Source organism: Oryza sativa, chromosome 7 (genome assembly GCF_034140825.1).
Source record: "Oryza sativa Japonica Group chromosome 7, ASM3414082v1".
In the NCBI taxonomy this organism is placed as follows: domain Eukaryota; kingdom Viridiplantae; phylum Streptophyta; class Magnoliopsida; order Poales; family Poaceae; genus Oryza; species Oryza sativa.
The window spans coordinates 16,076,633-16,100,692 of record NC_089041.1 but is presented as its reverse complement, the minus strand read 5'-3'; the positions used below and the strand labels follow the sequence as shown (position 1 = coordinate 16,100,692).

Sequence of the window (24,060 nt, the reverse complement as noted above, 5' to 3'; positions counted from 1 at the left end):
GCAGGACAATTTTCTAGTTGAAAATCGACAAATTTTTTTAGTCTCCGTATGATTTCCTTGAGTCGATGAATTTTCTGATTGACAAGATATTCTAGCTCAGACGAAATATGAAGTTGTGGCAAATCACCGAGCTAACCTTTATTTATTATTGTTAACTCCTTGCTAAATACGTGGATTATAATGAGAGGGGTGAATATATTGATGAGGGATAGAAGAGGGAGATTTTAAGCAAAAGTGCTTTACAATATGAGAATGACAAGTACTTTAAAAAAACAACATGTGAATACTTGTGGGGACACCCCAAGAAGGTCAAAGTGCCCCACGTATACGTAACTTCCAAGGAAGTCCATTTACGCATGAAACGATATAAAAGCACAAACTTCAATTATACATTATTCAAACCACAGAGGTCACAACACAATGGGAATATAAACTATAAGTCTTATTCTCACAAACAGTTTAACTAGTAAACTTAACCATAGGAACAGCCTGAGCATAGAGTGACCTAGAAACCGTAACCATAGGTCCTTCAAACAAATCATAGAAATCACCAACATCTACAGCATATCATCGTGATCTAAACCCATTTATGAGTACAGAAGGTACTCAGCAAGCATGCTTGTAATAACAAATATAATGCATTATTTTGGAATGACCATCTTAATAACCATTTGATTAAACATCATTATTAAACGTTTAATATAAACATCATTAGTAACTAACTTAAACAAATCTAGTTACCTTTAGTGATATTATTAACCATTTTATCTGATAATCATTTCAACCATATTAATTAATAGCCAACTAGTTTAACTTGCACCCTTACTCTAGAGTCACCCACAGACACATCTCCATTAACCGGGAACATGTCATATTCGAATACAATACGTATTTGCAGCGTCTACCCAGCTTTACCCGCATGATACCCTAGCTGGCCGGGCTAAAAAGTAAGAGGCGCAATACTATTCCAAGCTTTTCTCCATTCCACATAGTAGGTTAAAGGATGTAAATATTGGTATTTGGCCTAGGGTGATCCTAGCGCGGAGTGTGTCCTGACATACCTCAACATCCACTTACCATTGCAAGACTCAGGTATCCCATCACCAGAGAAAGCGCCGAGAACATTGTTGCTGCCCATTTTGTCACTGCCGGATAAGGCTCCACTCTCTCGCGCGTGCATGGAGGAACCGGCACTTGCCGCGTCGCCGCCAAAGAGGGTGCTCCCCTATCTCACGACTCTTCGAATGTTGTGATGGCATTAGATGGTGTGTTTCTGGCAACCGAAGGATGTGGTTGTGTTCAGTCACCAAATCATATATATAGCTCATAATTTCCTTCAACTCTGTTTAATGTTATTCCCATATGAACATTGCAGCCAGTTCTTGTCTCTACTAGAGGATTTTTGGTTAGATAATCTCTTTTATGTTTTCCTCGATAACCAGCACTTGAGCAAACAAACCATCTACTTGGGCCCATCTGCTGCACTTTTGTTATTATACTGCTTCCTAACATCAAAGCCAATCTTACCACCATAGCTAACCCAAAATTTCCAAGCCTCGTCTACACAGCTAAACTTCATTCCAGTCCTAGGCATCCAACATGGTGTGCTATCCATTCTACAAATAAATAAGAAAACCATCTGTGACATATGTTTGATTGGAAGATGCCCCAAAAACTGCTATTGAAAACCAATGAAATAATAAGAATAGATGCAAGCAACAAACCTTCACTTCTCTGCATTTTGGTTGATCCTACTTTCCTCCATCTCCTGTTGGCTCATATTTGTGGAAGCATCTTTGGCGCTAAGAGAAATTGGGAGATAAGTAGAACACATGATAGATAGAAATATGCCTCAAAATTTGTTACTGGAAGCCAAGAAAACCATAAAAAAAAATAGATGCAAGCAGCAATCTTCACTTGCCTCTCTAAAGTTTGGTTGATCGTACTTCTCTCCATCTCCTGTTCATTTATCTTCATAGATCCACTTCAGTGTTGAGAGAAATTGGAAGAGGTATGGCATGAGAGAGAGAAAATGAAAAGACTCATAGGAAGCAAGTCCGTAGAAATTGGAGGAAAAAGGAGTCCTGCAAAGGTTTTGGCATCTAAAATCAACCTGGGCCTACTGCTCTTCCCCTAAGGCCCATTTCATTTTTGCCTTATCTAATCCAGAGGATACAGATGGATGGACTGGATTGGAGCTAATGCCACCCTCTGCATTAGCTTCTCTAATGTAGAGGACCCAAATCCCCAAACTAGAGTTGAAAGGCCATATTTTGAGCATCGGTGCAAAAATAGGTTGTGGAGGATAGATTGCAAACTTCCTACAGTGACCACATGAGCAACGGAAACTCTAATGAGCGATCAATCGCCCTGGCTATTGGCTAGCAATCGCCCCATTCCCCCCTCCCTCCCTCCACCTGGTTTCCTTTTTTTGGCACCGCATTACTTTTCTATTTTAGTAAATTTATGCACCTAAAGTTTATACACCTCAAGTTTACACATCTAAAGTTTAGAGACCAAAAGTTTATAAGTCAAAAGTTTATATATCCGATTCAAATTTGAATTTGAATTCAAATATTTTTTTATATATAGTATTTCTATACATCTAAAATTTATACACCTAAAGTTTATAGACCTAAAGTTTATAAGTCAAAAGTTTATATACCCGTTTCAAATTTGAATTTGAATTATATCTGATTCAAATTTGAATTTGAATTCAAAAATTTTCTATATATAGTATTTCTATACATCTAAAATTTATACACCTAAAGTTTATAGATCCAAAGTTTATAAGTCAAAAGTTTACATACCCGATTCAAATTTGAATTTGAATTTGAATTTGAATTTTTATATATAGTATTTCTATGGGTGAATAGCCAAAGTGGTCCTCCAAGTTTCATCGAAAGCTCAGTTTAGTCCTTGATGTTTCAATCTATCCATATTAGTCATTCAAGTTTTCATCTTAGTTCAAACTTATCCTTGAACCAACAACTCTCTTGATAAATGACACTTATACCCCCATCATTCACATATATAACAGAAAATTGCATGCTTGATTTTTTTTTATAGAAAATGCATAGTAAATTATGTAAAACGAAAATAAATTATGTACTAGCAAATGTATACGATAGTAATTGCTTAAGTTTCATGTGCACATGTTGAAATAATAGGAAAAACATCTGCAATGTTATTTATTCATCTTGGTTTTCTCTTTTCTATCTAGTATATAGCTAAATACAAATTAAGGGCAAAAGGGACATTTTCTAATAGAAATATTGACTACAAATAGCCATATGGCATATTAAGTGGGCCCAAGGATGATTTCAAGCCAAAACAAATATTTAGAGGAGTTATGTGGACAAAATGAAACGTGAAGGACCAAATTGAGCCTTCGATGAAACTTGAAGGACTAAATTAGCTATTCATCCTATTTCTATCCATAATTTTTTCTAACTTTTGTTTTTTTAAAAAAAAATTATGGTGTACTGTAATAGGAAGAAAAGATGGGGAGGAGAAAGGGGGAGAAGAGGAAGGAATCGGCATAGGGGGAGGGGAGTGCGGGTGATCTCTCAGTAGGACCCCATGAGCTACTGATTGTTAGTTGTGGTAAATATAAGTACATATATTAAAACATTGTTCCGCGGTTGAGCTTTGACCCACCGGTCAGACCAATGAACCAATGAAAGCACTACTGATTTGACTGCTGGTCCGGTTATTTTAACTATGCTTGCAACTGGTAGCATCTTAATAATGTGTAGTAGTATGCATGCCTTTTGTGACCTTTTAAAGCCATGGTTCTCTCTCTTTCTCTGACCATTTAGGGCTTCAGTAAATGCTAAGTACTCAGGCAGGCAGAGGTACAAGAAGACAACATTTTTTTTCTAATAATGGAAAGAAAAAACAACTCCTAACATTTAACATCTTGCACTAGTTATTCCTTGAGTCCACTCTAAAGGAGATCCTCCACTTTCCCTAAAGTATATCTGTTAATTTTATCTTGTACTGTATGCGTGTAACAGAAAAAAGAAAATTGTTAAGTTAATCATGCACCAATCTAGAGGCGTATTAAGCTAAGTTTTTGGGTACCAAATATGTACTTGTCCAAAGTCAACAACAACTAAAGAAACGTTAGCAATAACGTGTTTGCAAAAGAGAGACTTGCAAATGGTGTGCATCTCAAGAAGAGAGACTTGCATAGTCTCTTCTAGTAATCATATAGTAACACTTGCTAGGACAACTCTAACATTGTGCCTACCTGCAGAATATCTCAGCTCAGCAGCGATATGGAGGGAGCCATGGTAAGCGCTCTGACGGGGGCACTGAACTCTCTTCTCTTCAAGCTCAATGACCTGCTCGGAAGCGAACACAAATCTCTCAAAGGGTTAAGGGGGGAGATCAGGTTCCTCGAGAGCGAGCTTCGCAGCATGAACTCGATGCTTGAGAGGCTCGCAGACATGGAGGAAATCGATGCCCAGACAAAGGAGTAGAGGGACAGGGTGCGGGAGATGGCCTACGACATCGAGGATTGCATCGACCTCTTCGTGCATCACCTCGGCTCCCTCACCGGGAAAGCCGGGGTCATCAAGAAGATGGCATGGAGAATCAAGGGGCTACAGTTGTCGCATCGGATCAGCGGGCGGATACAAGAGCTGAAGGCTCGTGTCATGGACGAGAGCGATCGGTACAGAAGGTACGACACGATGAACATCTCCAGCATGAGCTCTGAAGCACATCTGCACAGAGATGCCTCCGGTTCTAGAACTAGATCAGTTGATCCTCGATTGTCCGCTCTCTACACGGAGGCGGAGAGACTTGTTGGAATCGATGGACCAAAGGATAAGATCATCAAATGGCTAATGGATACGCAAGGAGGCATCTCACAACGGCTCAGAACAATGGCGATCGTTGGGTGTGGAGGTTTGGGCAAGACCACACTTGCAAACCAAGTTTACCTTGAAGTTAAAAATCAGTTTGATTGCAGCGCTTTTGTGACCGTGTCGCAAAATCCTGACGTGAAGCATGTTCTGGCAAAATTCCTCTCTGATGTTTCCGGGGCCATTGGTGGTGCATTGGCTGATGAACATCACTTAATCAACAAGCTAAGAGAATACCTCCAGGATAAAAGGTATGTTGGGTTTCAGTTTTGGATTCTAGAACCAATGTTTTCTTACGACAAAAGGAGCATAAATTAATCAATTTCTTTTACTATTAATTTTGGTGCCTTTTAAGTATTGAGGTACCGAAATGTAGAAACGATACAATTAGCATCCTTAGAAGATAAGTTGTAGAAACAATACAGGCTCAAATGATGTTCCCTTTCTATTGCTTTTTGGAACAAACTTTTCTGTATCAATACATCCTTGGTTGATAATTAAAAGTCATGTGAAACAGATATTTTCTTGTCATTGATGATATATGGGATGCACAAACTTGGAGAATAATTGAGTGTGCATTGGTCAAGAACAGTCAAGGTAGCAGAATAGTCACCACAACACGTATAAATGAAATAGCTAAATCTTGCTGCTGCTCTTATGGTGATCAAGTATATGAAATGAAAGCTCTTTGTGCTACTGACTCCAAAAGATTGTTTTTCAGAAGAATTTTCAATTCTGATGAAAGGTGCCCTCCTCAATTGAGGGAAGCTGCCAATAACATATTGAGAAAGTGCGGTGGCTTACCATTGGCTATTATTTCTATATCAAGTTTGCTGGCTACCAAACCAAAATCATTAGACCAGTGGGATAAGGTGAAAAGTCGAATTAATTATACACAAGAAAACAGTCCAGATATTGAAACAATGGCATGGGTTTTATCTCTCAGCTACTTTGATCTTCCTCATCATCTAAAGACATGTTTAATGTATTTGAGTATATTTCCAGAAGATTATGTGATAAAGAAAGAGCGTCTAATAGGTAGATGGATTGCTGAAGGATTCATTCATGCAAAACAAGGGGAAAGCCTATATGAGATAGGAGAGAATTATTTCAATGAGCTCATCAATAGGAGCTTGCTCCAGCCAGTAGACATAGAGGATGATGGTCAGGTGCATGCTTGCCGAGTGCACGATACCATCCTTGATTTCGTCGTGTCCAGATCAAATGAAGAAAATTTTGTTACTATGGTTGGTGCTTCAGATCTCACATCTACTCCAACTGGCAAGATTCGTCGCCTATCATTCCATAAAAACAGTGAAGGAAGTGTCACAATGCCAACATACCTGCTCAGATCCCATGTCCGGTCATTGACGACATTTTTGCACGCTGGACAGGTGCCTCCTCTTCTGGGTTTTTATGGTCTGCGTGTGTTGGACCTTGAAAATTGTAGTGGATTGAAAAACCATGATCTTAAAAGTATAGGAAGACTAATTCAGTTGAGGTATCTGAACATCAAAGGGACAGATATAAGTGATCTGCCATGTCAGATACGGGAACTTCAATATCTGGAGACATTAGACATCAGATCAACTCATGTGAAAGAATTGCCTTCAGCAATTGTTCAGCTTCAACGGTTGGCGCATCTGCTTGTTGATTGCCATGTTAAACTACCTGATGGAATTGGAAATATGCAAGCATTGGAAGAGCTAACAGGTTTCTCTGTTTTCATGTATCCTTCAACATTTCTGCAAGAGATAGGAAAGATCTCCAGTCTAAGGGTGTTGAGGGTAGTTTGGAACTACGTCGACTTTCAAGGAAATGCAGAAACTTACAGGGAAAATCTGGCCATTTCTCTCACCAAGCTAGGCACATGCTACCTTGAGTCTCTTTCTCTTGATATCCATGGACATGACGAGGAAGACGATTTCTCACTACATTTGTGGACCCTTGCTCCTTGTAGACTCCGGAAATTATACATTGGTCGATGGCATCCCATTTCCAGGATACCAAACTGGACTGAATCCCTTGCAAACCTTCAGTACTTGCATATATATGTCAAAAGAATTAACCAAGAAGATCTGAGGATGCTTGGAAGCATACCTTCTCTCCTCACTCTATACCTATTCTCCGATGAGGCCCCTAAAGAGAAGCTCACCATCAGTAGCCAAGGATTCCAATCTCTAACATTCTTTAAGATTCACTGCTATCATATGGGATTGGTTTTTGAGGCAGGATCTATGGCAAAGCTCGAGTACCTTCATATCCTGATCAGTGCATTTCAAGTGAAGTCTTGGGATGGCAGCTTTGATTTTGGGATTCAGCATCTCTACTGCCTCACCAAGGTGTATGCCTATATTAACTGTTATGGCTTGACCGCTGAGGAGGCTGAAGCTGCAGTGAATGCCATTATGATTTCTGTTGACACGATCCCTAATTGTCCCAAGCTGCAGATTGATAGGCGATATGCACCCTTGTGATGAAGAATAAATATTTTTTTTTTGCTAACTGATGCACATACTGCTGCTGTGATCTCAATTGTTACATCTATTTTTCACTTCCATATATAGCTTTGCTCCTGTAATTTCTTTCAGCAGTATCAAATTAAAGGGCTTGAGGTTTGGCAATGATTTGGTCCAAAGACTTCATTTCATTTAAATGGATGTTCCAATTAATCTTTCTTGCATATATTTGTTCAATAACCAAAGGGAGAGAACGGTTACAAAAATCAAAAAAGAAAAAAAATCAAACTACCAAGCCTGAGTTAACTTGAAGACCCTCCTTGTGGTCTGACCACAGTTAAACTTTTAAAAGTTCAGGACCACAATTTAGTTCAGCTAGACTAGCACTAGACAATTAGACCACCAGCCTAAAAACAGTCATTTATAACTCCAGTTGACTCAATATTTAGACTATAGAGAAAAGCAAGATGAAATGTTCAAAAACATTTCTGGTGTGGCGGATATCATTTGTACTGGATAAGGGGGCATCTGTTTGTTAGTAATTGTTTTTTTTCCTTACCTATCAACCTCATTTTTTAACTTGTATATCAACATTCAACATCTTACATGTCGATTTTTTTTTTGGGTTGAAACAACTCAAGTTACTTTTCTGAAGAATTGGTACTTTATTGTAGATCATGCTAATAAAAAAATTATAACATTTTTGGTAAAAGAAAATATAGCCTAGATAAGCATAAAAATAAATCTAGATTAATGTAGTAAATGAAAAACAAAGAAATTTAAAAGTCACACTCAATTTGTACTAAAATTTGCAGTTTTTTTTAACATTGTGCGTGTGTAAGGATGTTTGTTACACAAGATTAATTGACTAAGGCGCAGGGATTTGTGGCTAAAGCGCAGGGGGCAGTGGGAAACTGCACAAGAAAGAAAAGTTGCCTGAGAGTAAAGGAGCTCATTGGTGTGGGAGAACGGAGAAGAGGACCACACCTCCGACTCCTCCCCATCTAGCTAGTGTCATATTTTATCTCTTAGTCCTGCCGACACATGGCTCACTGGTTCAAAGTGCAATACATTGGTACCAATACCTAGCCATAAGTGAAAATTATTGGTTAGGGGTAGCCCAAAATGAAACTTTGGTAAATATGCCTATCCTTACATACAATTCACTCTTAGAACTTCTGAATTATTACTCTTTCCTTAGCCATCCACATGCATTCGTAGATTTTCTGATTCTTCTTTTGATATTTAAAAAGGCTACAAACATTTGCATCATTTTCCTAATCTTTAGTTATTCAGCCTTGCTTTTGAATTTTTTAAGAGTACCCTTTTTCTCAGATGGTTATGGTGTATTGGCATAAAAAGAATGTCCAGGACATATCATGAAGATTATCCATATTCAGCCGAAAACTAGAAAATACATGTGTGGAACTCAGAATAATAGCACTTCTCATAGCCTAACTGAAAGAAGGGTAGAAAGATATGTCATCAATCACCGCACGGTCGTTTGGTGTCACTGAAAAAAGATAGTTGACATTATTGGTATGTACTTAGGCCTAAAGGGAACAATAATTCTAAGATTACATCATCTTATTAACCACATATAGCACACTGATTTTAAACAATTTGGATTGTGAATAAAAAACTCCTACGTGTGAAGAAGCAGCAGTAAAGTGGGGAAACAATTAGCATGTACCTGAAACCCTAAGAAAGTTAAGACATCAAAGTCATATGCAATATTGCAGCATTATATAATGAATGGATGGTGAGCGGCGCTGCCAATGTACCAGTTCGAGAATAAGCTAACCCTGTGATACATCCGATGACAAACAACTGGAATGAATTATTTATGGAGAAGTGTGCTATGCTGAACATGAGTGAACTGACAATTACGGCATCCTTCCATTTCATTGAGGATGACAGGGCTGTTAGGAGGAATCCACGGTAAATGGTTTCTTCTGACAATGGAGCAATCACACAGTATAGGAAAACACACAATAGCCTAGAGGTTGGACTGTCAGAAAGTATTTCCCTTAACATAGGATCATATGTATCCTGCAGTAGAATCGAAACAAAGAATTAGCACCTTACTAATTGAAATATAAAAGTATGGTATTGTAATTGAGCAAGCCTGATAATAGGCCTGACGTGGAACTTCTTGAATTGCATCTGACCTCAAGACCTATCAATCTGTCAGCTACTACGGTTGTGAGTGAAACCACGGTCATCAGAAATATCAAACCTAGCACAGTTTCTTTTACCCAGCTGTGTTGTGGATAAAGCTTCCCTTGAAAGAAGGCCCAAAGTTTATGATCCTTTTTCGTGGAGTACTGCAATAGTGCTAAAGCCAAAGTAAGCTCTGTCAATTGAAGAACGACCGTGGAAGAAACCTAAAATGAACTAAGCAGTTAAAATAATGTATATTAAGATGAATCAATCAAAACGAAGTACTAAAAAATCGATACCACTTACTGTGGTGAGTGGATCAAGTGAAGGGCAATGTAGCAGTTCGGCCACTACACCAAGCCCTCCAAAGCTGAAAGGGATATGAAAGATAAAGAAATAAGCTGCAAATGTTCTCCATATATCCTCGACCTCCCAAGGAATATTTGGAGAGAGCACCGAAAACTCCTGAAATATCATCACAATGCATCATTTTACAATGATTTCTAGTTTAGAATCACAACTGCAATTTCACATCATAATTAATTGCAGATATCATAGCCTGGAGACCAAATTGAAGTTGTCAACCTTATAGAGGAAACTGGGCAACCAACCAGGCATCGGGACGTGTCAATCATACTAGACCAACAGAATCACGAATTTCACTCCAAGATCATTTCAAACCACAAGTATATCTCTACCATCCTATTTTTAGATGTTCATAGAGAAATTCTTCTAATGCGGTAAAAGCACCTCAAGGAGATGTCAAGAACTACCAAACATGATACGCCGGTAAGCAAGCAAAAAAGTCGATCATGCAACTACCCGAGGGAGGCATTACATCGAACAGTTGGCGGGCACCGTCCTCGTCGCCACCGGGGGAGGGAGAGGGAGAGCATGAGCAGCCGAGAAAGCGACGACGCAGGAGCGGGAGCGTGGTCGGAGCCCCGAGCTCCGCCGCCCAGATACGAGGAGGAGCCCCGCCGCCGCAGCCTCCGGGCCTGCAGTGGGGAAGGCGACGCGACGGGGCGTGAGCTGCCGCTGCCCCGGCGGCCAAGAGCATCTCGCAACTGAAGTGGCGCGCGCGCGTGAACCGCTCGTCTCTGAAGTCTAATCCTTCATGTCGCTGCTGCCAAAGGTGGGTCTTTTTTATAATAAAAAAAATCAATTTAGGCTATATTTTGTTAGCGATGTTTTAGTTTAGACCATCGAATTCTTTTCTCAAGCATATAAATAATCTCAAATATGTTGGCTTATAATCGACAATGAACTTTTATAGCTATATGTAATATCATTTCTTCTACGTATGACAAATAGGGTGTAGATGTATAAAAGAGTTGAGGAGTGGTCTAAGGCCCCGTTTGCTAGGGCTCCAAACTCCAACTCCAGTGAGAGCTAGCTCCTATTGGAGTTGAAGACTCGTTAAAAAGTGTTTGGCAAGTTTCAGCTCTAAATCTGAAAAAAAAGAAAAAAATGAAAAAAGAAAACCCAGCCGCCGGCCGCGCGTTGCCAGCCCGCCGGCCGTTCGCCGTCCCCAGGCGCTCCGCCGGCCGCCAGCCGCCATCATCCCCAGGCACGCTGCGCGCCGCCGGCCGTTCACCGCCCCCGCAGCTAGGTTGGATCGGGAGGAAGATGGGGGATGAGAAAGAACGGTAGGAGAGGAGGAGTGAAGGGTAGTTGAGTGGAATTTTTGTGTAAATAGACCAAAAAATTAAAGGGTAGTGGGTTTTTTGGGGTGGAGTAGAGTTGTAGAGCAGCAAAAACCCAGCTCCACCCACGTAGTTCATTTTCTAGGAGTAGCTCTGCTACCTCCACTTCAAAAAAGGGAGGATCTGGACCGTTTGTCATAGTTTCGGCTCCAGGTAAGTTGGAGTTGGGAGCTAGAGCTGTGCCAAACGGGGCCTAAAGTGCCACAAAGGTTAAAAATAAGATAAAAAAAACATTGGTTAAAGGGTGATTCGAAGCAAAACATCAATAATAAAAGATGATTCAAAGTGAAATTTACTCTTTTTCAGTGGAGCAAAAGGTGGTTATTTGGTTGGCTACTTGGCTCATTTGGTTTGAGGCAATATTTCTCATATTTGACACTTAAGAAATTTCATTGGAAAATGGCTACACTCGGTACGTTTGGCAGAGTACTAACGAGAAAAATAACAGATAGATAATTGTCAAGAGACACTTAGTCCTGGACAAATCGGGGATAAGCAGGAAAATATTTTTTCCCACCTATCCTAAGAATGAGATGGGTTTGAAATGTAAAGTCTAATATTTTGATATGAATAATGTGGATTTGCTGAAGACCTGAAGTTGATTCTAAGACATGTTGTCTGTGCATACTCCCTCTGTCCCCAAAAATAGTGATTCCTGGATGCCCGAGGTAATTTTAGCTACCATTATCAAAGACCAAAATACCCTTGTATAAGTACAACATCCATTCCATCATTCAAATAAAAAAACAAACTTCCGTGCACAAGTACTACTCTCGTGCAGAGTGCGTGTGTGAATGAGAGAGGGAGTAGACGAGAGAAACGAGAGAGAGAGGAGAGAAGTTTGCGTGAACAAGTGGGTAGACTGCTATCCTGGTTGCTCTGCTGTGACTGTACTGCTATCTCATTTAATGCATCACAGATCGCTTTTTTCTATGACAAATGCTCCTCTTCAGAAATTGATTCTTTTTAGGACAAAGGAACTAGATATTTAGGAGCGATACGAGGCTGAAAAGTTGTCTTGCACATGTTGTGGCATTACTAATATATATACTTGATTGAATTATGAACAATTCTTTATAAGGATTATTAAATAATATATATTTTAAAATTTAGAAATAGCTTCAAACAAGCCATCTATGCAATATCGGTGTAGAAATTTACAGATAGTATTGGTACTAGGGGCGGCGTCTAGGGATAGTTTGGGAACCAACCATAAGTCATAAGCTGAAAATAACATGTTATCCACTCATGGAGCATCCCACCAATCTAGAGGTGGTGGTAGGATAATATACTCATCACCACCAAGGGGGTGTTTAGATTCAGGGGTGTAAAGTTTTGACGTGTCACATCGGGTATTATATAGAGCGTCGCATGGGTGTTCGGGCAGTAATAAAAAAACTAATTACAAAATTCGTCAATAAACCACAAGACGAATTTATTAAGCCTAATTAATCCGTCATTAGCAAATGTTTACTGTAGCACCACATTGTCAAATCATGGAGCAATTAGCCTTAAAAGATTCGTCTCACAAATTAGTCGCAATCTGTGCAATTAGTTATTATTTTAGCCTATATTTAATACTTCATACAGATGTTCAAATGTTCGATGTGATAGGGTGAAAATTTTTGCGGTGGGATCTAAACAGGGCCCAAGTTCTTTCATACAGTAAAGATTGAAATATAAGTAAGAACACATCCATTTTCTTTGGGATGCTGAAAGCCTGAACTTACCAGCCATGTTTCTATCTCTTTTCAGACCTTTTCTTGGTGTTAACATCGTAAACAGAAAGGAACAGCTTTTAAAGTCTACTTCGTTATTAACCAGAGGTTTTGGAATCCGGTTACAGCAACAAAAATTCGGGTTCCACCAAAATGGACGAATTTTGGAAATTTTGGCTGAAATTTGAACCAAATGTGACAAATTTGACCAAAACCAAACCAATTTCAGATGAAATGGGAGTGAAATGGTGTCTCGAACCTCACAGAAATGGGCGAAATTCGCCCAAATTCGGACCTTTCAGTCCAAATCCCAGAACCGTTAAGAAAACAGGAAAGTTCACCGCAATAAACATACTCAAGACATTTACCACAAAGGGACAATCTGTTCTCCCACAAGGTACCGCATCAATCCATCACACAAATTAACAAACATCACAGGCAAATTATCTCCTTTCAAATCTACTACAGATGCCAAGTGCATCTTATTAAGTTTTCCCAGCTAATTTGTTTTAGAAGTAATTTCTCCCAGCTAATTAAGCAGATATGAGTTGCATCTCCACTTCATCCTGTAATTTCTTGCAGCTTTCCTAGGGGACAGAAGATCCTGCAATATTTGTGATGCTTTGTCTGAAGAACTCTTCAACTTCTGCGGCATCCTCAGGAAGTGGCATCTCATCCATCAGCAGCTTGACAGCAAATGTGATACACATGTCCCATTCGGACGGCTCTCCGTATATCGATGCTAGGGCTGCTTCTGCACCTGAAACACCTGAAACAAGAAAATTTTTACCAGGACTGTTTTGATCCAGAGCTGAAGTTGTTCAGTGTAAAGCTTACCATTGTCTGCTTTGTTCTCCATAGGATTGGTGGCACCAGTGGCATGCTGATCAAGAGCACTGGCAGCTGCACCATTGCTGTCCTTGAGGCCAGCTCCAGCATCATCAGCTATCAAGGCATCCTCCTGCTTAAATGCATCTGCACCTGAAAGTTTCTTGTCCATTGGAGTATTGAGAGTTGGCACACCGTCCTTCTGGTTTGTATTTTCACTAGTGCTGTTCTTCACCTCAGCTGAGGTATCAATCACTCGGACACCAGTCTTCTCAGTAACATCGTTACCGGTGCCGGTTTTCGCCTCTCCCTTGGAAGCTGTCTTCTTCCTCTTCCTTGAATAAACAGCCTGTTCATTACCATTCCTGTTCTTCCCAGTTTCAAATTTCTGGAGCTCATCCTGTGATGTCCACAATGCAGGCTCTTTTACCCTGTGGCGCGCCGAACGTTTACCGCGTGTTTTTGGGTCTATGCGTTCAGTGATCTCTGTTTTTATTTCTAGAAGTTTGTATTTAGTATCTTCACCATTGTTGTCCTTTAATTTAGGTGCCGTTTCAGATGCACTGCTTGACATGCTGTCTCTTTCAGTTGATTTCATCATCTTTGAGCCAACACTCCGATCATTCACATATTTTCTTATATTCCTTACAGAGTTCAGAAGCCCCTGAAGTGGTGCCCAAGGTGTATGATTCCTTCCCCTTGGGCGGTCCGAACGCTTTCCATGAATCTTGGGAAGCATAGGTTCAGAATCTCCTGATGATCCTGACAAAAAGTAAACTACATTCAATTCATTGACATTGAAACAGGGTTGTTGAGATATGCATCCAAATTACAAATTACTAATATCAAGGGGGGAAGTAAATACAACAGTACTGACAGAATTCAACTGATTTTTAACATGAATTCATTGCCCTTCTGCTTGGTAAACTAAGATAAACTGTTACTTTCAAAGGGGGAAGAGGTGCAGGCAAATGAATGACATATGAAAAGATTTCCCTTTTGGCATGATCTTCCTTTTGAGAAATTATTTCCCTCTAGTGTTTCTTCTGGTTATTCCTAAAACATAAATTAGATAGCTTTTCAGCACAATACCAAAGTAAATTAGAGTGGATAACTCATTAAAAAATACCTTAAAAACAAGAATGAACTAGTAGTGAAGAATATAGAAATGCAAGACACTGATCATCCAATAGAATTTCAAGGAATGGAAAGATGGATTAACACGCATCCAAAACTTTTCTATATATGAATTTCTTATTATGTTGTTTTAAATCTATTTTCTAACTTCATAATATTTAATCCGTTAGCTTGTACCCTCAAATAATCATCACAAATCATTCAGTTATTCAGCCATTCAGCACAGAAGAACAGGAGAATGCACAGCTTGGTATTTAGCACTATGAAATATATTGATTAATAATCAATAGTTTTAGTTGGAGATAACTGCTATTTAACAACCTATGTAAGGCATATTCTATTTGGCAGAAATTTTTCACGTTTTCCTACTGGAATTAAACTGTTTCTTGTAAAGTTCATGTATTCCAAAGGAAGCTTAAGTGATGGCTTTCATGTTTTGTCTTGATTATTGGAAGAACCATTATCATAAGTTTGTAAACAGCACAGGGATACACATTGTAGAAAGCCTGTGCACTGTTTTACTGCTGATTTCATGTTCAATAATAATCTACTGTTTAGGAGAAGGATATTTACAGTTTGCTGAATAATATACATTAAAAATGAAGTTTGTGTCTTCATCATTTTTCAATAAATACCTAATGCAATGATATGATTTACTCATACCATAGTCCAAAACAAATGAGAAAAGTTTTGGATGCGTGTTAATCCATCTTTCCATTCATCCAGGCAAAAACCTATAAAATCTCATTTGTTTTGATTGATTTTTAGTGGATTCATTATGTCCAGATAGATTAAAACAAAACAAGGTACAGGTTTCATATTGTCAGGATTGAAGCTAATTAAGCACCCCTATCGATGTAGTTGGACCATGGGTACGTAATCCTCAACCCCCATCCCTACCCTCATGAGAAAAACCATCATTCATTAGGTGATGTATATATATAGTTTTTCTTTCTCGAACACACTGAAGATCTGCGTATCATTTTATTAATAAGAAGAAGAAGATATACACAGGGAGGGAAATCCGAAAAATCCCCACCCTAAACATTAACACAAGTTACAAAAAACTCAAAAACAGGTAAACAAGACCATTTAACCCGCAAGGGCCATCGACCTAGCCAAGACCTCTCAGAGCTTTGAAGTTCTAGCTAAGCACCAAACTGTGCCTTCATATGCTACTGATTGAAGCACCATTGACACCCTCAGAATTGAGCCACTAAAAACACAATCATTCTGTGATTCCAAATTTCCCAATAAGCCACCAAAATTATAGGCGGGTTTAGCCATTTCTTCCTTTCTTTGTTGGTGTCATTCACTGCCCTAGACCACCAGCTTGAGAAACGATGTGTGTCAGGGGTCGGGGTGAGGCCAAGATATTTATAGTTTGAAGTTAGCTTTTGGGGTAGAGGAAAGTATGGGATGGGCCAGAATTACCTCTTATGGGGCCATGCCAAACCAAGTGGTGATTTTTGCATGCTAGGACAACTAGCCAAGTCCATCACACCAAACTATGTGGTGTAGCAACTAGTCGTGTTAGCCTACTTGGCAAGGATGGAAGGCAAATTCGCCAATCAAGTAGGCAGCTAGAATCATGAGGCCAGTTAGGCTGACATTATTTTCCTGCAGAACTCCACCAATTTTTCTTTTCCCTATAGTTAAGGCCACAAGTACGGAAATACCTAACCATGCCCTTAAAAATCCAGGATCTAGTATATTTTAGTTTAGTTATGGGGTTGCAACTTGTAATTTACTATGCCACATTCCTTTCTAAATTACATATGGAACATAGGTCTCATCTATTTCATCAACTTACGGAAAGAAAATCTAAATGAGTATACCAATTAATCCACTAACTATGACTTAAGCTATCGGACGAACAGAATTCTACTACAAATCAGTTTACCTTATGTCGTAATCACCCTTTATAATAACTAGCTACTTACACAGATTGAGAAGGAGAGTGATATGAAGAAATCTCTCTTACCAACTAGATCTGCGTGCATGTAGATGGAGATGTTGTCGAGGATATCGTAGAAACACAAGCGAAGATTCAAGAATATGTTTGACGAACCTAGAGATCTTCTCTTGAATTTTATCCCCTCAAAGACCAAGAAAGGAAGAGGAAAATACTAGAACTTGCTTGGGATTCCTCAATAGTAGCAAGGAGAAGGTTTAAATAAAATGTATATGGGGAATGGACTATTTGCTAGAATAAGGGTGAGGATCCCCTCGCTTCGTAGGTGAGAACTATTTATTGCGTAGAGATATGTCTATTCCCTTTCTATTTCTAAAATTAAATGACAAATATGGTTACATCTACACGCTCCCCTTGAGACCTCTAACGGGCATGCGAGTTGCTCTTAAGGAATTGCGTCATCCATCTATAAAGTGATAAAGGTTCAATATAGTATGAGTTGGTGTTGTCGCTATCTGTGGTATGTACCAGGTGTTTGGTCTTCTGCTTAGTCACTCTGCACATGTGTATACCCAAGTGACTTGAAGTGTTTATCTTCAGTTCCGTGTTGGGTATTGTTATGATAAATCTCGACTACTTTTCCTTCATGAATCGGACTCTTTATGATGGTGAAACACCTCTCTATTTCTCTTTTTTTGAGTGGGGAAAAATCCCCATATTGTAGTAGCATTGAGTTCTCTCGCTCTCTTCTAGCTTATTAATACATCTCCCACACTATAGTAGGATTGAATTTCGCTCACCCTCTCCCAACATATTATTTTTACTGGTTAATTTCATCATGTATGTGTATAGAAAGTGGAATGGTTGAAACAATGTTGATCTGGACTTGTTTAGATCAAAACAACACTTCTTTTTGGATGGTTTTCCACAACCTTTTGAAGATAAGTTTAGAATGTGGTCCCCACATTATGGCCAGTGAGCAGCCAGCCAGCAAAACACCTTATATTGTGCTATCAAATGATACTGTTACCAGGATGTTCTGTAGTAACAGATTTCACCGGCGAACAGCGTGCAATATATTCCAAATGTTCCAGCTATAGCTTTCTCTTTTCTTTTCTTTTCTTTTCTTTTCTTTTCTTACTATATATATAGCTTCTTCTTTTTTCTTTTTCTTTTTTTTTTTTGCGGCGAGGAGTTCCAGCTATAGCTTTCATGGCAAAACAAAGAGGCTGTGCTAGCTGCCAATTGCCAAAAACAGTAGAAACAAATTAATGGCAACAGCAGGACGCCAGGAAGAACGTAGCAACAGCTGAATTGATTTATTAGCCAGCTCAATCCAAACGGCATTATTCACAAACTCGATATCAAAGTAGAGTTGACTAATTTGGAATGGTACTTACTAATGAGAGATGACATCGAAGATTTGTTGGAACTCATTAAAATCTCATCAACTAATATAGCAACCAAGGTATGTCTTGGAAATGCACATACTTGACGGTTCTTGGTATTTTTCTCATGGTACATACAATAAGCGAATGCAGCTTCATGAAGGTAAAGGGATCGGTTCACCTCTGGCTATTTGCATGCCAAATTTTCAAGCTTCTAAAAGCCCCGGTCGGAAGCTACAGAACCAGATAGATATCTGCGATCACGGAGGCAAGACAACATTCTGGCACAAGATGAGATCTGATAGAGTTTTCCCGTGCCGATCAATCCTTCTCGAAGAATTCACACCGCCATCGAGGATATTCCTCACGACAACGTTCAGGGAGCTGATTCCTGGGACATCATAAATCTCAATACTTACATTCTCGAGCGGATCATACCGAACCTGATTTGCTCGATCAGCGGGAAACAAGGAGGAATCAAGAAGGGGTGAAACAGCATTCTTGACCCAATCTCGAGTGATCACTGCCCTCAGCCGACCAATGTCATCAGGGAAATGCGGAATGATGGAGAAATTCAAATCATTCCCTTTATCACCGGCCCTGCTGTGAGCTACGTGGTATAGAGGAATCTTTGTTCCAGATGGAGAAGGAACAGCAGATGGCAGTGTGTCCATGTTTGTGTTCAAGGGAAGAGTGCCCATTGCACACCTTCTTGGGCACTTGTGTTGTTGTTGATCACACATTTGACCCTTGTCAGCATTCGTAGCCTGATTCTGTGGAGAAGGAATACTTGATTTCTTCATATTTACTTGCCAAAAGATCTTCTCCCGATCAACCTGTACAAAATACAAATCTCAGTGTCATCCGTAGAAATCTATGTGTTATAATCTCTAAATGTTTTCTCTGGTAGAACCCAAAAATATGAACATTTGTAATCTCTCCTGGAATGAAGTACAGTGATTATCCATACCAGTATTTTCTGCAGAGTTATTTCCTTCTTCTGCCCAGTGCTGTAAATCATGAAACAAACATGTCAGATGGTTTTGCAAGTTCAGAAACAAGAGAAAATTGCAGACACCTTCTCCATTAAAAGTGCAAATACAGTAGTTTTCATGAGCTCTCACATGATTAGCTTTAGTATAGCGGTATAGCTCATCCATCTGAGCGGTGCATAATTCTGTGCATGAACTTATGCTATTCTCAACTACAAGGCAGCATCTAGATCTGAGCATTGTTGATAAAAGCAAAGAATACTTGTAAATACCTTATGCCGCCACCACCAGCCGGCCCATTTGTATAAAGTGCAATGAACTCTTCAACAAATTTGATAGCATGTTCTTCCAGCTCAAATAGCCCATCCATCCGGAACCTGACATCCATCACTTGTTTGACAGAACTGTCTTTGTTATCTCCAATGGCTTTCAAACTATCATATCCTATTATGTATGAGATAATTTTTCCTTCAATGCCAGGATATGTTTCATCCATCCATGACCTAACCTAATTCCAGAAGAAAAGATGCAAGTGGTTAAACTGCCTTTGTGTTATCACTTGTAGTGTAAAACATATATTTCAATTCTTAACACATCAGGGGTTATTTGAAGAAAATATGGGAAGTACTTTCATGGACTTACGAGGTATTCTGCTGCATGAGCTCGCTTCAAACATTCTTGGCCACCGTATGATATCTCTCCCCAGCCTTTCCATCCGCTCTCCTATATAAAATATGTGGATTAAGTGACCCACTTGACAAACTATCTGTAGCTGATGTTAAAAAGTACTATTTATCCAAGCCATTTCGGAAACACTATTGTTTACTTCAAATATAAAAAGACCATAATCAAATTTCAGCTATACGACAACTAATTCAAATACTACGCAAACCTCAAGGCAGTGCATTTATGGAGTTTAAATATTATGTCACATGTCAATACTATGTGTTCAGATGCTAAGTTGAACAAAAAGTTAAATGAAAAAATTCAAATAACTGACAATTAAAGTAAAACATACAGTAGGAAGCAATTGGAGGAGTTTCTCGGGCCAGCAAGGATTGGATGGTTTTGCTCCTTTGCACTGGACCTTGTCTTTTGATATTTGCTGGAACTTCACATCACGGAAATCTACAACCTGATCCAAGAAAATATTATAACTGTTCAGAAAAGAAGCTACCTAGAACTGAAACCGGCATTTGGTCTCACCAGATCAGGAGTAATATAGTTTGCAGGATCTCCAACTTCGTACAGAAGCTGTTCTGCACATGTGCTGTAGCTTAGAAGACCTCCGCTGCCCTCTGCCTTTCCAACAAACACTTCTCCTTTGTAACTGACTTCGGCATATGGAAGAGACAAATCCAGAAGCTGTTCAAAAGAAAAATCTCGATATGCATCTCCTGCTCTTTACCACAAGTAGAGCATAAAATGAACATGAATCATAACTGTAGTGAAAAATCATCATCCTAGTGATTTTGAAAGAAGAACTGTACCAGGGTGCATGAAATACCCTCCAGTGAGTTGGCATCCACATTCCAAAAGATGGCTAGCCAATGTCCCTTGTGACAACTCCTCAAAGTCATTCCAATTCCAACCTAATTCATATACCTTATGTTGAAAGGGAGAGAGGAAAGGATTAACTAAACAAATATGGTATTGGAGAAAATCAGCCTTAATTGCATTACTACTTTGCATAATCTAAAGAAAATGAGCATAACAAAAAGCTGAGTAGCTGACAAAATGACAGGGTCAGCTTTTATATATCAAGGAAACCAGAAGAATCTCCAAACTTATGCATCATGTTTAATTTGAGCCAGTTACCATAAAACATATGTCAAATCTTTGTGTATTTATCCGCAGGATAGACATGCTAATAACTGAGCTTTCGAGATTTCCTAATCACATATTTTCTTTTACATGCATGTTGCAAAACAATTCAGAACACCCTGTTCCTGAAGCAATATCCACTTTAACATTTACATTGGCACAAAGAGAGTTAAAATAGTCATTATATTGTTTGCGAACATAAGAACAACTGAACAAGCTATTCAAAGCATACCATAGGTGCTAAGAACAGCGCAGCATCAGCAACCCGAGAAGTAATAACAACTTGTGGTTTGCCATTTTCTAGGCAGTGTACAATTGAGGCCACACCAAGATATGTGCTTCCGCCCTTCACATACAACAAAACTACCATCAAATAGATAACCAAAATAGGAAATTTTGGTTGAACATAAGCACATTTGAGTGAAAAATGGTTAAAACAACACCTGTATCAAAATAAGGCAAGAGAAATATATGTTAATAATCAAAACTAGGGCATAGCATCTCCTGATGAGTAAATTTCTATTTGATTAAGTTTATCTACATCTCCCAGTAATAATCAAAAGTCCACCTCATGTGACCAAAGTTTTCTATGGCTGAACCACATGGCACGTACATTAAAAATAGGTAACTCGCATAATGTAACTTCAAAATTTTGGATGCTACTGAATACTGATCAATTGTGGGTAATTGTCGTATGTTTAAAAAGCATTAAGGTTGTTAGAAGGAAATGGACTAACATGATGTCAAAACGTGTCAGAGAAATCAAAATAGATTACCTGTCGCACCCCAGTTGATTCATTAGAAAATACAGAATTTCCTGAAAAAAGAGCCAAACTAAGCTTGAATCCAGCTTGAACGACTGAATCATGTAACCCATGCTAGGCCTTACTAGCACAAGAAGAAACCAAAAGTACCTGAAGATGTTTCATAAGCTACAGCGACTGTTATTTCCAATCCCAAATTAGATGCCAGCTCCAGAACTTCTTCTTGAGCTCCAAGTGGATCCACTGATAAATTCCAAAGGCACATACATTATCTAAACAAGCAAAAGAACAAATTAGGCAATACCAAACTATAGTTTGCAATGTCTTACCAGCGCCCATGTTAGTTATTATGCAAACTCCTCTATCCAAGGCTAAGGGTAGAAGCACAGACAGCCACTCCTTAACTGCATGTGACCATATTAAGAAAAGGTGCACTAAAAAAGAAATCTTATCTAAAATACTAAACACAACACAGTAAAATAAATTTCTAGTCTTCTCCTCCAGAGAAAAATACACAAATAAGCTATACAGTACAAAAATCACATAAGCTTCTCTATGATTTGGGGCAAAGTACTCTCCACAATCTCAAAAACAGAGAAAACAGATACTGCATACTTTTAGAATTGAAAAGTGTATACCTCGGGGATCATATCCTTTTCCTCCCGACATCATGATTTGGTAGCGATCCACGAGAGTTCGCTCGGCCAAACACTCGAGCACAAGGTAGTTAAGTTCCTTGACTCTCTCCAGCAACTTGAGAGCAGCCATGGGCCGGTCACCCCCAAATCCAGCACCACAGCCAACATAAACGGTGTCCCTGCACCGCTGAGGATTGCTCCTCTATCAACCAATAGCAGTATCAGCCGAACTGAACCATCCATTTCACTAACTCGCATAATTAACATTTAACAGATTTTTTTTCAAATTATATAGCAAGCACTAACCAACTGGACCACACAGTCATGAAGTTCTTCCATTGTTACTGATGCATCCCACGGCAAATTATTCCTCAGTGAACCAGGAGCGGAACTAACAGATTGCTCTTAATCAGAGAAAAATCCGGAAGAAGCTGGATGAGAAATCAGTCCATGTAAAGGATGGAATTCTCAAATCTATGCCACGCCGAGACATGAAGTGGCGTGGAGTGGGGAGTAGGAATACGAGAGAGGAGTGGATATATACCTCCGATTCGATTCGAGGACCGCGATGGGGGGGCCGGCCGCGCGCGTCGCTGCTCCAGACCTGCTCGCCGGCGGCCGTGCTCGCGAGAGAGGAGGCAAGGGGGCGGGGCCGTCGCCGGCGGGGAGCGCGCGGAGGCGAGACGACGCTGGAGGAGGGGGGAAAAGCTGCACGTGCGTGCCTCTCCTCCGGCACGGCTATGCTGATCGGAGTTCGGAGATGGTTGGAGGCAAGGGCATTTTTGACATTTACTATTTTTAAGTCTATTTTTTAAAATATTAAAATGTACGAAACCATTTAATTTCACGTAACATTTTACACGTTCAATCTTATTAAAAATTTAGTTTAAATATGTAAAAATATAAGCTAATTTTATATTTTCTTTTTATGATAAAACAAGTAAAAATAAATAATATTTATGTTTATACTTTTAATAAAATAAACGGTTAAGCGCCGGGTTAAAAATCAGTAGTGTTGTATATTAAAAATAGGAGGGGGTAATATTGAAATGTTATAAAGGGAAGATTTTAGTCATATGGTCCGTGATAATTTAAATGCTAAGGGCAAAAACAACATAAATTTCTCAATTAGTAAATAAGGATTTACTCGTGAAGTTATGTTGAAAGAGTATGAACGAGAGAGATTTTGGGAGAGAGTACGAGGAAGGAAATAAAAATAAAAGAATTACCTATTAATCTATTTGACATTTGGCGGAAACACACAATTTTTTTTTATAAATTTGAATCGTTTTAAGATTTATACAGTACCACAATCTTAATTTCTATCTCCTCCCTCCTAACTCTCACAGTCCCACATGCTGCCACTTCTCCACCTCCGCTTCCTCACTAGGTCATTGTGTGTGGCCTCGCTAGTGTTAGCAAAGCTTATGTGTGGCTTCGCTAGTGTTAGCAAAGCCCATCATACATTCTCTCCCTCGTCCCCGCCTATCCTCCTTAACCCGGTGGTGTATTCCTGTTGTCTTCCTCATCTTTGACGGCTCCCCTCGCTTGTTGCATCGTCACTGTCTCTACCTGCTAACCACTCACTCTATTTTATCCCTATCATCAATACCGACCCACTATAACACCACTCGCAGTCGACTCTTTGGCTTAA

The 24,060-nt window shown here is 39.3% G+C and overlaps 3 protein-coding genes and 1 pseudogene across 9 annotated transcripts; 1 reads left to right on the top strand and 3 right to left on the bottom strand.

Moving 5' to 3' along the window:
- The first annotated feature begins 4,295 nt into the window (after positions 1-4,295).
- Positions 4,296-7,492, top strand: LOC107281553 (disease resistance protein RGA5-like; annotated as a pseudogene).
- A 1,309-nt stretch (positions 7,493-8,801) lies between these two features.
- LOC107276053 (uncharacterized) lies at positions 8,802-10,615 on the bottom strand. 2 transcript variants are annotated; one of them, XM_015790011.3, is made up of 4 exons: positions 10,335-10,615; positions 9,803-9,961; positions 9,505-9,720; positions 8,802-9,385 (listed from the first exon to the last, which is right to left on the bottom strand). In XM_015790011.3, the coding sequence occupies exons 1-4, from the start codon at positions 10,554-10,556 to the stop codon at positions 9,044-9,046; spliced, it is 939 nt and encodes a 312-aa protein (XP_015645497.1). In that variant the 5' UTR covers positions 10,557-10,615; the 3' UTR covers positions 8,802-9,043. The 2 variants fall into 2 exon arrangements, with proteins under 2 accessions (XP_015645497.1, XP_066168605.1); XM_066312508.1 differs by having other exon boundaries at positions 9,505-9,660.
- A 2,641-nt stretch (positions 10,616-13,256) lies between these two features.
- On the bottom strand, positions 13,257-17,038 carry LOC4343150 (uncharacterized). Of its 4 annotated transcripts, none has more exons than XM_015790009.3 (4): positions 16,870-17,027; positions 14,626-14,804; positions 13,758-14,510; positions 13,257-13,689 (listed from the first exon to the last, which is right to left on the bottom strand). In XM_015790009.3, the coding sequence occupies exons 3-4, from the start codon at positions 14,485-14,487 to the stop codon at positions 13,508-13,510; spliced, it is 912 nt and encodes a 303-aa protein (XP_015645495.1). In that variant the 5' UTR covers positions 14,488-14,510; positions 14,626-14,804; positions 16,870-17,027; the 3' UTR covers positions 13,257-13,507. The 4 variants fall into 4 exon arrangements, with proteins under 4 accessions (XP_015645495.1, XP_066168604.1, XP_066168603.1 ...); XM_066312507.1 differs by having other exon boundaries at positions 14,693-14,804; positions 16,870-17,009; XM_066312506.1 differs by lacking the exon at positions 14,626-14,804 and having other exon boundaries at positions 13,758-14,525; positions 16,870-17,038.
- Positions 17,039-18,096: 1,058 nt separating this feature from the next.
- Positions 18,097-23,178, bottom strand: LOC4343149 (uncharacterized). Of its 3 annotated transcripts, none has more exons than XM_015789416.3 (14): positions 22,951-23,178; positions 22,713-22,837; positions 22,407-22,608; positions 22,098-22,172; positions 21,919-22,011; positions 21,781-21,821; positions 21,237-21,350; positions 20,671-20,785; positions 20,387-20,577; positions 20,199-20,315; positions 19,823-19,903; positions 19,453-19,688; positions 19,159-19,198; positions 18,097-19,024 (listed from the first exon to the last, which is right to left on the bottom strand). In XM_015789416.3, exons 2-14 carry the CDS (start codon positions 22,743-22,745, stop codon positions 18,449-18,451), a joined length of 1,914 nt encoding a protein of 637 aa, XP_015644902.1. In that variant the 5' UTR covers positions 22,746-22,837; positions 22,951-23,178; the 3' UTR covers positions 18,097-18,448. The 3 variants fall into 3 exon arrangements, with proteins under 3 accessions (XP_015644902.1, XP_015644904.1, XP_015644903.1); XM_015789418.3 differs by having other exon boundaries at positions 22,713-22,797; XM_015789417.3 differs by having other exon boundaries at positions 22,713-22,810; positions 22,951-23,131.
- Positions 23,179-24,060: the final 882 nt, after the last annotated feature.